The 13479-nt window shown below is 43.3% G+C and overlaps 1 protein-coding gene across 1 annotated transcript in view; it reads left to right on the top strand.

Moving 5' to 3' along the window:
• Positions 1-894: 894 nt before the first annotated feature.
• Positions 895-13479, top strand: part of baz1a (bromodomain adjacent to zinc finger domain, 1A) — an 81932-nt gene continuing 69347 nt past the window's right edge. The window contains exons 1-4 of the mRNA XM_084308633.1: positions 895-1014; positions 1457-1611; positions 4825-5103; positions 12117-12278. Coding sequence (XP_084164759.1) covers positions 1499-1611; positions 4825-5103; positions 12117-12278 — 554 coding nt within the window. The 5' untranslated portion in view covers positions 895-1014; positions 1457-1498. The remainder of the gene's footprint in view (positions 1015-1456; positions 1612-4824; positions 5104-12116; positions 12279-13479) is intronic.

Raw genomic sequence — 13479 nt, 5'->3', positions numbered from 1 at the left:
ATTTTGACGACCTCGGTTTCATAAAAGTTGTTGGTACCCCTGGGCTACACTATGTAACAACCATCAAATGCACTCACAGCACACACATGACACATCCACACTCACTTTAAAACAAACAACTCACTGCAGCACCCACTTTAGACAACTAACACACTTTTATATTGATTGGTAAAGAATTTGTACTACAACCCATACCTCATTACACCTTACTGTAAATTGTACATCATCCCATTTCTGCATTGTACTGTATAGTATATTGTATTGTAACTCAGTTACTTTTCTACTCTGCATTGTACATTGTATATATTGAACACTTGTCTACGTACTTGACTTCTATTTTATACACTTACTATACTTATTTTATACTTATCTATTTTTATCTAGCACAATATCTCTGGACCAAACCAGAAAGAAGCATTTTATATAAAAGTAGTCTGCACTTCTATATGACAACTAATAAAGAAACTTGTGTATATGTATATATTGAACACTTGTCTACGTACTTGACTTCTATTTTATACTTACTATACTGAATGAATGAATGAATTTATTCACACACACACACACGATACATTACATGTAAGTATCCTCATGTGATATAACAATGTCGCAAATTGTGTGCATGTGCCAGGTCTCCCAAGAAGCTATTTATATTTATATATTTTTATCTAGCACAATCTCTGGAGCAAAACAGAAAGAAGCATTTTATATAAAAGTATTCTGCACTTCTGTATGACAACAACTAATAAAGAAACTTGAAACTTGGGCTGTGCTGTACACTTGTTTAATCATGTACCACAAATGAACGAGTTCAGGGAGGGGCGCTCGAAGGCCGCATCACAGTGAACTGGAGCGCGGATCACCAACGTGACGTCACTAACGCGCCAGTCGGCCCGCCGCTGCTCCGGGGAAGTCAGTGGGACACACAACACAACATAACAAACCAGGCAAAGCCGGAGTTTCTTTTGTTTTTCTGTGTTCGGATTATCTTTCCATCGCTGCTACACAACTAAGGTATAAAGACTACAGGCTCGAGATACACCTCCTCCGGTCTTCTCCCGGTTAATAATGCTCTCTGTTTTTTTTGGATTCGATTGATTTCCAGTACGAGGAGAGAGTCGGGAGGACCGCGCGTCCACCGTCAAATCAATGAGCACATTTTCATCATGTGTGTGTGTGTAGTGTGCGTGTAGTGTGTGTGTGCGTGTAGTGTGTAGTGTCACTAACCGCTAGCTAACACAAAAGGCTCCGCGCCGCGTTTCCTCTTGAAATTTCTCGTAGTTATTTTTTGTTTTGTAAACAAACACGGCACCGAAAAAACGGGAAAAAAAACACGGAATAATAATCTCTCATTCGCTCAACTTTTACCCCGAAAATAAAGATTTATTAATAAAGTAACGTTGACTTTACTTTCCCTCCTTTTTAATTTTTTTTTAATTTATTTATTTAATAATAGGACGGAACCGAGCCCGTGGAGGAGACAGAGACCGACAGAGAGATGCCGCTGCTGCACAGAAAGCCCTTCTCCAGACTGCAGCCCCCGGCGGACCTGCGGCCGGAGGAACAAGTGTTCCTGTGCAAAGTCACCCACGAAGTGTTCAGGACATACGAGTAAGTCTTATTGTTGTTCTGTTTAGCACCAAAAAAAGTGATATAAAAGTTTGTTGCCCGCTTTCTGGAAAAAGTGACATTGATTGATTGAAAACGTTATTAACAGATTGCAGAATGGGTAGACGAGAGATAATAAGGGATTATGATGATAACGTTACAACAAGGCCAAGCAGAATGACTGATTGATTGAAAATTGTATGAACAGATTACAGAATGGGTACAATACAGTACAGCTCAACAATACATACAATTATTAAGGGGATGCAGACCAGAGAAAGACTTTCTTGTTTACATGATCAGGGACAGGGTCCCCCATTTTCATTCATTCATAGTGACATTTATAGACATACACCGATAAAAGTAACGTTACAAAAGGAAAACATTTGCACACAGACAACGTGGTTACTTACAATAGGCTTCACCATAATAGCCTTAAATACAATATAAACAGGGTAGCTCGCCGTGGGTTTAATGAACTGTGTGTGAGACCCTGATGTAAACAAGACCAAAGTCTTTCTCTGGTCTGCATCCCCTTATTAACAAGTGTGTGTATTGAGCCGTACAACTGTATTGTAATAACATTTTCAACCAATCAGCTGGTTAGCTAACGAGCTAACTACCGTTAGCCTGCTTACAGACGAGCTAACTACCGTTAGCCTGCTTACAGACGAGCTAACTAACGTTAGCCTGCTGACAGACGAGCTAACGTAACTGTGTTGTCAGTGTGTGTGGTGTGTTCTCATCACCGGGCCTGCTGCTGCTGTAGCGCCGAGCTAACGCTAGTAATGGCGACCATAAGTAGACTTATATATCTATATATGTGTTTAAATATGTGTCGAAACCAATCACTTTTAGAAGTAGTTGCAACTGTGTTTTGTGCTAAAAGTTGGTGGCTAGTTCTGGATGCATTTGGGGGGGGGGGGGCAAAGAGCGCCGTGTTTATAACTGTTCTTTGAAAGTCAACTTGACTGAGCTTAGGAGGAGGATGAGAGGCGTGTGTGTGTGAAGGCTCAGCTAGAAACGTGGTGGTCTCTCTCAAGGCTATTGATTGAAAACTTTATTTAACAGATTGCAGAATGGGCTCAATACACACAAGTGTTAAGGGGATGCAGACCAGAGAAATACTTTCGTCTTGTTTACATCAGGGTCCCCCATTTTCAATTCATCATAACATACAGTACTAGTAACAGACAGTAGGCCTACTGCTACATCTATACATTTATGACATACCAGATTTGCTAATACAGTACTGTTTGTGATACAAAAATAGTCTAAAAAAGAGAGTATATACATGTATAATGTTTTACTACCCGACTCAAATACATCTGACTGGACAAGTTCACTACTATCATATAACCGGAATGAATGGAATAATTTGGCTCTGATCCTCATGTTTGTAAACAATGGTAGTCTGTGTGTGTGTGTATGTCCTCACAATTGGGGGGGGGGCGGGGTCATTTTGGTTTACATAATTTAAGATAGTGCCAGACGGTAATCAAACTAATATTTTAATTTAGTCATATTGTATAGTTTCTGATAAGTTCTCAGAATTGGTGTTGATGGTACCCATGATTATATTAACTCATTCGAGAGGCTGATTTGGAGGAATAAGATACTTCCAAGTGGCAGTGATTTTTTTTTTTAGAAGATGGGGTTTTAGGATTGCCCATGCTAGTCTAGACTTTGCCATACATTCTCATTTAAAACACCTAGCTACGTTACCCACACACAACACCTAGCTACGTTAAACACACAACACCTAGCTAGGTTACCAACACACAACACCTAGCTACGTTACCAACACACAACACCTAGCTACGTTAAACACACACAACACCTAGCTATGTTACACACAACACCTAGCTACGTTACCAACACACAACACCTAGCTACGTTAAACACAACACCTAGCTATGTTAAACACACAACACCTAGCTACGTTACTCACAACACCTAGCTATGTTACACACAACACCTAGCTATGTTAAACACACAACACCTAGCTACGTTACTCACAACACCTAGCTATGTTACACACAACACCTAGCTATGTTAAACACACAACACCTAGCTACGTTACTCACACACAACACCTAGCTACGTTACTCACACACAACACCTAGCTATGTTACACACAACACCTAGCTATGTTAAACACACAACACCTAGCTACGTTACTCACACACAACACCTAGCTACGTTACCCACACAACACCTAGCTATGTTACTCACAACACCTAGCTATGTTACTCACAACACCTAGCTATGTTACACACAACACCTAGCTATGTTACTCACACACAACACCTAGCTACGTTACCCATACAACACCTAGCTATGTTACACACAACACCTAGCTACGTTACCCACACAACACCTAGCTATGTTACTCACAACACCTAGCTACGTTACCCACACAACACCTAGCTATGTTACTCACAACACCTAGCTACGTTACACACAACACCTAGCTACGTTACACACAACACCTAGCTATGTTACACACAACACCTAGCTATGTTACTCACACACAACACCTAGCTATGTTACACACAAGTACAACACCTAGCTACATCACACACACACACAACACCTAGCTACGTGTTGTTACCCATATACACGCACAACACCTAGCTACATTACCCACACACACAGTAGGCCTACATCCACCCACAATGTAGCCCTCACAAACCTGTAGGCCTACATCCACCCACAATGTAGCCCTCACAAACCTGTAGGCCTACATCCACCCACAATGTAGCCCTCACAAACCTGTAGGCCTACATCCACCCACAATGTAGCCCTCACAAACCTGTAGGCCTACATCCACCCACAATGTAGCCCTCACAAACCTGTAGGCCTACATCCACCCACAATGTAGCCCTCACAAACCTGTAGGCCTACATCCACCCACAATGTAGCCCTCATAAACCTGTAGGCCTACATCCACCCACAATGTAGCCCTCATAAACCTGTAGGCCTACATCCACCCACAATGTAGCCCTCTGACATATGAATTGCAATTATGTTCAGACACGTGACGGACAAAAAAAAGCACACATCTCGTATGCTTTCAACATAAGAACCACCGTCTTCTATTCCCTCAACAACATGAATTATTTGAGGAGATGGCTTATACAATTATTATATGATGATTAATAACTATTTATAACATGATATATATCCACCCCTTCTCTCTGCCTCTCTCTCCAGTGAGTTCTTTGAGAGGACCATCCTGTGCAACAGCTTGGTGTGGAGCTGTGCGCTGACCGGTAAGGCGGATCTCACCTACCTGGAGGCGCTGGAGAGCGAGAAGCGCGCCCGGCTGAGCCTGCAGAGCTTCCCGAACTCGCTGGTCGTCCCCCTGTTCCACCTGACGGCGCTCACACACCGCTCCAGCCTGACGGAGCTCTGCGAGGACATCTACGCCTTCGTCAAGGACCGCTTCTTCCCCGGAGAGGTCGTGGACGTCACCGGACGCAATGGAGTCAGGTGTGTGCGCAGCGAGAGAGAGAGAGAGAAGCGCTCGGTTGTTGGAGCAGTTCGGGAATGTGCCCATTACTGGTATCGGGTATTGGTCTGATCTGATGGCAAGCTGAAAATGGGTATCGGGAGAATTTCACCAATACTAAAATATGATACCGAGGACAATAATCAAAGCAAAGTCACTCGATTTTCTTCATTTTAACACATACAAGCAGGGTAGATCTCTATCTTTTGTCCGGTGACCACAAACTGATGGACTAAGTCTACACTGTTCAGTCAAACTGATGCTCTAAGTCTCTACTGTTCAGTCAAACTGATGGTCTAAGTCTCTACTGTTCAGTAAAACTGATGGTCTAAGTCTCTACTGTTCAGTAAAACTGATGCTCTAAGTCTCTACTGTTCAGTAAACTGATGTTCTAAGTCTCTACTGTTCAGTCAAACTGATGGTCTAAGTCTCTACTGTTCAGTAAACCTGATGCTCTAAGTCTCTACTGTTCAGTCAAACTGATGGTCTAAGTCTCTACTGTTCAGTAAACTGATGCTCTAAGTCTCTACTGTTCAGTAAACCTGATGGTCTAAGTCTCTACTGTTCAGTAAACCTGATGGTCTAAGTCTCTACTGTTCAGTAAACTGATGGTCTAAGTCTCTACTGTTCAGTAAACCTGATGGTCTAAGTCTCTACTGTTCAGTAAAGCTGATGGTCTTAAGTCTCTACTGTTCAGTAAAGCTGATGCTCTAAGTCTCTACTGTTCAGTCAAACTGATGGTCTAAGTCTCTACTGTTCAGTAAAGCTGATGCTCTAAGTCTCTACTGTTCAGTCAAACTGATGGTCTAAGTCTCTACTGTTCAGTCAAACTGATGGTCTAAGTCTACTGTTCAGTAAACTGATGGTCTAAGTCTCTACTGTTCAGTAAACCTGATGGTCTAAGTCTCTACTGTTCAGTAAAGCTGATGGTCTTAAGTCTCTACTGTTCAGTAAAGCTGATGCTCTAAGTCTCTACTGTTCAGTCAAACTGATGGTCTAAGTCTCTACTGTTCAGTAAAGCTGATGGATCGGAGCCGTACTCGGTTTTTGGCCGATATTGAAAGTGTTGGACTGAATCGGTATCGGCAGAGAATAATGGTATCGGTGTCTCACTACTTCAGTTTAGTACTTTTATTATCCCAGATGGAAACCTGACTCGCAGTCATGAGTTCAGATAAAAGCTACATGATATCCCTAAAATACAATACAATATACACAAAACATCATCACTGACGTGCATAGTTACCTGCACAGGGAACCAAGAGTATTTACCAGGGGACTACAGCTGTTACTGACCATTATTCTAATTCATTCAATGATTTATTATTCTTATCCATTTTAATTGTTGCATCTAAACAATAAATCTTCACAGCCCTAAAAAAAAAACAGACCATTGAACATTTACTTGAAACCAAACTGATGCGCTTCTGTGCTTCTTGACTGGTGAAATTGTTCTTCCTCTTTTTGTATTTCCGTCACACTACTAAGACGCGTTGGAACATTTAGCTGCCACCCAAGAAATGTCTGGAAGCATTGATGCAGTAGTTTGTTAGTTTGTTTGTATTTGATTGATTGGATTCAGTGGATTAACGGTGACAGCCCTCCAGGGTGCTCTAGATCCACTGACTTGGTCTACTGTAGGGATCCACCATCCCTTTGTTTCCAATGAGCACAACGTGTTCCAGAAATGACATTATCTTTGGAGCATGAAGAGATTTTGAGGCGTGCTCTGTGTGACTAGAACTGAACATGTATGTACACTAGGGCTCGGGGTGATTCTTGCTCAAATGTGAATCACGATTTCTCTCTTAAGAATTGAGATCACGATTCTCTCACACGATTCTTGTTTTTTCAATAAAATCATTTATTGCACTCTTTCTTAACACTTTCAGTGCCTTTGATTAACGTCGATTTACCCCGTTGAATGCCACCATCCACTTCAATGTTAGCGTTAAAAACGCCTAATCTATGTTTTAAATTATGGCTATGTGTCTAATCTGCCCGTCGCTTATCAATGACTCGTTTGTAGTCAACATTGTCGAAACGGATTGTTTTTTTATCGGTTAATTTTCATTTTATAGCATTTTGAAAAGCCCTAGTTTTCAAGGAAAATATAAAGATTCCACATTCCATGATAAAAGACATTTACTGGAATATTCTAGAATACACAAACGTTGTCATTTTTCGGCCTATTTATGAATCGTTTTCAAATAAGTCTAAGCGACTGACCTGCAGTTACACAGGGATAGACGATAGGGGGCTCTTTTTCCCAATCTGAGCTCCTGTAGGGGCTGATGTACCAACGGGAGACTCGGTTGATGAAATATGAATTCAGATCGCTAATAAAACGATATTTGTCGTCGTGGGCACTCAATGGGGGGGCTGATAAAATGAGATATGTCGTCCGTGGCACTGAAAGGGTTAAACGGACAACATAACATATCAAAGTGCTTGATTTAAACATAACATATATGAAAGTGCTTGACTTAAACTTAAAAGTCTCTTGTAACATACAAAATAACTTGAGTCAGAATCGTCATCATTTAAAAAAGTTAAGTAAAAAAATACAAATAAATAATAATAATAAAATCGTCATAATTTAGAAATTAGATTGCATAGGTCTATGAATCGAGATTGTGATTTTATTTTGATTAATCGGCCAGCCCTAAGTACACATACTATCAATCTGAAGTCACACATGAGCTCCTTTTATCAGGTGGATTTACCTTTAGGACCATAATGCTGTTTAAATGGTTGCAGAGTAGGACTCGTGTGAGGGAGTGGGAGTGAGAGACAGTGGTCGGTGGCTGGCTGGTTAGCTTGGTGGGTGGGTGGGTGGCAGGCTGGTTGAGTGGTTGGCTGGATGGTTAGCTTGATGAGTGAGTGGGTGGGTGGCTGCTTAGCTGGCTGGTTGAGTGGTTAGCCGACCGGTTCAGTGGTTAGCTTGGTGGTTGGCTGACTTGTTGGCTAGCTGGTTGAGTGGCTGGCTGGCCAGCTTGGTGGTTTGCTGGCCGGTTAGCTTGGTGGGTGGGTGGCAGGCTGGTTGAGTGGTTGACTGGCTGGTTAGCTAGGTGGTTAGCTGGCTGGTTGTGTGGTTGGCTGGCTGCTTAGCTGCCTGGTCTACATACTACCATGGCATCAAGCTTGTCAAACAATAGAACTTGATCTCTACCACTACTCTGCGTTCTCTTCTCTCTATCTCAGTTTCCGGCCGCCTTTCTCTCTGTGTCTTTCCCTCGTCTTGGTTGTCATCTGAAGGTTTTCAGTTCAGTTATCACACGGGGGGGAGTCATAGTATAACATCTATAATGTTTAATTTATAATCCTTCACAGTAGTTACAATTGTGTTGCACTGCATACTTGAATCCATCTGTTCAGTGTCCCAGCCAGCCCGTCAGCCATCATGGCCTGACCTTGTTGTGAAGCGCAGATAAGATGAGGGAGTCGGTGAGCATGTGGGTGGGAGGAGCCTAAACGACACCCTCTCGCTACAATTGGCTGCTGGGTCCACAGGGAGCCGTCCCAGACATTGTGACGTCATATCTACAGTTGGGGCAGGAGTAGTAGAGAAAGAGACGGAGGGAATGAGAGAGAGAGAGAGAGTGAAGGAGTGAGAGAGAGTGAGAATGCCACCATGATTTTGTTTAGAAAGAAACAACAAGAGAGGCTGACAGTCGAGAGTAGGGAACGACAGAGGGGCTGACAGTTGAGAATAGGGAACGACAGAGGGGCTGACAGTTGAGAGTAGGGAACGACAGAGGGGCTGACAGTTGAGAGTAGGGAACGACAGTGAAGCTGACAGTTGAGAGTAGGGAACGACAGAGGGGCTGACAGTTGAGAATAGGGAACGACAGTGAAGCTGACAGTTGAGAGTAGGGAACGACAGAGGGGCTGACAGTTGAGAGTAGGGAACGACAGTGAAGCTGACAGTTGAGAGTAGGGAACGACAGTGAAGCTGGCAGTTGAGAGTAGGGAACGACAGAGGGGCTGACAGTTGAGAATAGGGAACGACAGTGAAGCTGACAGTTGAGAGTAGGGAACGACAGAGAGGCTGACAGTTGAGAGTAGGGAACGACAGTGAAGCTGACAGTTGAGAGTAGGGAACGACAGTGAAGCTGACAGTTGAGAGTAGGGAACGACAGTGAAGCTGACAGTTGAGAGTAGGGAACGACAGAGAGGCTGACAGTTGAGAGTAGGGAACGACAGTGGGCGGCTACGTGGCGCAGTGGGCAAGGCGCTCGCAACGAATGCTGGAGACTAGGCTCGAACAGGATGCCTCCTGTTCGAGCCCCGCTCTCCACATTGCTTTCAGTTTAGCTGGTCGTTCATACTAATACACATTGGCCGCAGCGTTTCCGTTAGAACATATTCGTGCCGGTCTGGGTGTCCTGCAAGATTTCTATCCCCGGACATATTCCTGAAATTCCGGTCAGAGTTTTAAACAGCAGTCTGTTATAATCACATTTTTATGAGCTAACGAATTCCGTTATATTGGACATTTGTATTAATTACATCAAGCGAAGAATGAGAAATTGATTTGCAGAATCAAATTACTATCTCTCGCCTCTCAAGTTAGTGCGATACGCTGATCCAGCATCAAGCTCCCGCCCCGCAGGCTCGCACTGCAGCAGCTGTCACACGCACCCCCAAATGAATCTCGAGTCGACATCGCTTCACCTCGTTGTATCAGACACGTCACGCATATCATAATGTTCAACTTCACACACAGCAAACTGTAGTTGATCATCACATTGCCTCGTTTGCATGCAGAGAGCGAGAGGACGAGCCACATGCTCGTAATGCGTTTGTTGATTTCATTATAGCCTACATTTAGTTATAATCAATTATATGCATTACTATGTGACACGGCAGTCAACCAACAGTTGCATTATGATTAAAAAATGTCAACACTTACTCACCCCGTCTCGTTCTGCCTATCCGTTTTGTACCTGCGACTAGATCCCCATTGCATTGGAACAGGTGGACTTCTGCGAGGCTCGCAACGGTAGCAGCAGACTGGGGATGCTCTTTGTGGTTCAATCAATAAAGTGTACTTTGTGTACGTTCAATCAATGTTATCTCTCGTACATCATAGACGCTAGACTACTAGACTATAATGTCGTACCTCAGCCAGGAGAATTTAACTTTCCACTCGGGCCGCCGCCTGAACGCTCGACATTTGTTTATTTTCCGCGGGAGCATCGGCGGTCTCTGTGACTTCAGAAGACTCATCTTCGTTGTCAATGTCATTATTATTAGACCTGCTTGTGCTTGGTTTCATGAAATATTTGTTAAGTTTAGCTTGTTTGGCCATCTCTCTCTCTTGCTCGTATAGCTGTTTGTCGTTATTATGGTGGCCAGACCGGCTCAAAAAAAGAAGAAAAAAAGATTCACATCCGAGCGGCGCCATCCGCGCTTTATTAGAGCGAAGCACAATGAAACAAATGTAATGATTGTTTCGTTCATCGCATAGGCTATTTAATTTTAGCCTATTTTAATACAATTCAAATAATAAAATTGTGCTTAGAGGAATTATTTCCACCGGACATTATGACCGGAGATATTTAAATATTCGGACTTCAACATATTTTGCCGGTCAAATACCGGTAATTACCGGCTAACGGAAACGCTGATTGGCCGTATTACGGCGAGGGAAACTGAAGGGTGGGGATCGGGCGCTGTGGACAGCGACTCCTACAGGTCGGTTGGTGCGCCTGCGCAGTAGAATCAAGAAGCGACGGGGGCGGGGCCCCTCTAAAGCCCAGACCCCGCCGCTGAAAGATCGAGCCGCGCAGGTGAAAAGATGCGACGGCTGTTACCTCGAGTATCGGAGGGGACTCGTGCTATGTATGACTTAGTCCACATTGCAGCCGGCTTGTGGGAGGCAAGAAACAACGTTCGAAGACAGGGGAGGGTTGAAATAGAAAATGAAAAATAGAAAATGGGAGAAAAAGTGGATCAAAAACAAAAACAAAAAAAAAGAGTAGGGAACGACAGAGGGGCTGACGGTTGAGAGTAGGGAACGACAAGAGAGGCGGTCAAGGAAACAACAGAGTAGGAAAGACGGAGAGGCAGAGGTTTTCTGAAAGGTCTTATGATGACCATGTCTAAGAAGAACTGGTTTTCACAATGAATGTTGGATTATTATCTCTTATCAGCCGTTTCTCATGCCGATGCTGACAGTGGCCTGGTTAAAAGACAAAAGGAATTTTGAACAGTGATTTTGACATGGATTTCCTGATGGCAGTGACTGAATCTTGGAAGCATTCAGGTCAGCCCTAAGCCTAAGTAAAGGTTCTCGACTTGGGCCATAATATTGGATGAGAAGGAGGCACTACTGCATGGCTCAGTCCACCACGTAAGAATGAATGTAAGGGCAATTCTGGGCTCCACACTCAATACAGCGGTGAACCATGCCTTACTGCGCTCAAGAGACATGTTTAGGGCTGGGCGATTAATCGATTTTATTGATTAATTTGAATGAATGATTGAGGACGATTTAAAAAATCTTTTTCAATAGTCTGTCACCTTTTATTTTACAAAAAGTGATGTTTGGTGAAAGTTAGATTTGCACTTTATTAATCCCAATAGGGAAATTCATTCTTGTTTGATGATCAAAAGGCACATTTTATTTGTTTTAAGTGAAGTTTGGTGAAAAAGCAAGTTATTGCACTATTCATCCCAATAGGGACATTCATCTTTGTTTGATCAAGAGCAACATTTTATACACATATTATTTTTTTTAAGTGAAGCTTGGTGAAAGTTAGGTTTGCACTTCAATCCCAATAGGGAAATTCATCTTGGTTTGATAATTTTTTTGTATCACTGTCAAATAAAAACAAAGCTTATTTGAATGATTTCCTTGGCGTTTCTAAAAACCGATTAAAATCGGTTGTGGTGTGAAAAAATCTGAGATTTGATTTTTAGGCCATATCGCCCAGCCCAAACTTTGACATAATCTGATCTCCTGTGTGTGTCTGTGTGTCTCTAACAGGCAGCTGTGTGAGATCCTGGAGGTTCAGGCTCCCAACTCTAACGGCCATGCTGCCGTTAACGGCCACGCCAAGCCGGCGCCCCCCGGGGATGCAGCCGTCATCGTCATCAGTGACAGTGATGAAGAGAGCAGCGCGCCCAAGACCAAGCCACAGGTCAACAGGTCAGCAGCTGCCAATCAATCAATCAATCCATCATTAAACATGATCTCAAACTCTTGCATAGGAATGGGGGCTTCAAGACACTTGGAACACTTAAAAGTTATATATAAAAGAGGGGGCGGCTGGGTAGCACAGTGGAGAATGCACTCGCCTACCACCGCAGAGACTCTGGGATCGAATCCAGCTGTCAGCGGTACCTCCGGCTTGGTCAGTCGTCCCTACTAACACAATTGTCAGTGTTAGCGGGTGGGTATGTGTCCTGGTCGTTGTAAACTGCGGTTCCTACTGGTCGGTTGGGGCGCCTGTTCAGCAGGGAAGGGATCGGGGGGAAATAGCGTGAACCTCTGCGCGCGTTACATTCCCCCGGTGAGAGTCCTCGCTGTCGGATGAAAAAAAGCGGCTGGCTGACTCCACATGTATCGGAGGAGGCATGTGGTAGTTCTACACCCTCCCCAGGCCGACAGTGGGACAATGCTCCCAACGACCAGGAAGGGAATTGGCATAGCGACTAAATTGGGATGGGAGCAAAAATACAGAAAAAGTTAAAAAAGAAATTAACAATTTTTTTTTAATATAAAATAAGGCACTTGCATTTAGCTTATCCTTCTATATACTTACTTATACACTTGCATATTATGGAAAAATATATGATTATGGCAAAACTTAACTTAAATAATAAATAATCACTATTATGGGTCCATAAAACATTTATTCAGCACTTCTGAATACATACAGTACATTAATTCCATCTTTTCTCTGGCTGCGCAGCGGACATCTGTGCTCTACTGAGCGCATCTTTCTAGTCCCCAGCTGAATGTGCTCGCTTGACTCGGCACAGTAGACGCGCGACAGACAGACAGCTGGGCTGTGTTAACATTACAATGCACAGTCGCGCGAAATAACGTTATGAATGCCCGAAATAACATAGCATTACAAAGTACAGTTGACAGCTGGGCTGTGTTAACGTTAAAATGTACAGTCGCACGAAATAATGTTATGAATGCCCGAAATAACATAACGTCACAAAGTACAGGTCCAGCTCAGTATGATGTCATAATCAAACATTCTAGAACATTTGTGTATCTATTCAACAATTCTCTCACAGCTGAGTGTGGACGACAGCGGGGACGAGGGAGAGTAACTACATAACATAGGCAGAAACACAATCCCCCCCTCTCGCTCTGAATAATATGCATATTAGAT

Source organism: Notolepis coatsorum (assembly GCF_963971535.1).
Source record: "Notolepis coatsorum genome assembly, chromosome: 2".
NCBI lineage: Eukaryota > Metazoa > Chordata > Actinopteri > Aulopiformes > Paralepididae > Notolepis > Notolepis coatsorum.
Note: the sequence above shows the minus strand (reverse complement) of the source record. Positions and strands in the feature narration are given on the sequence as shown.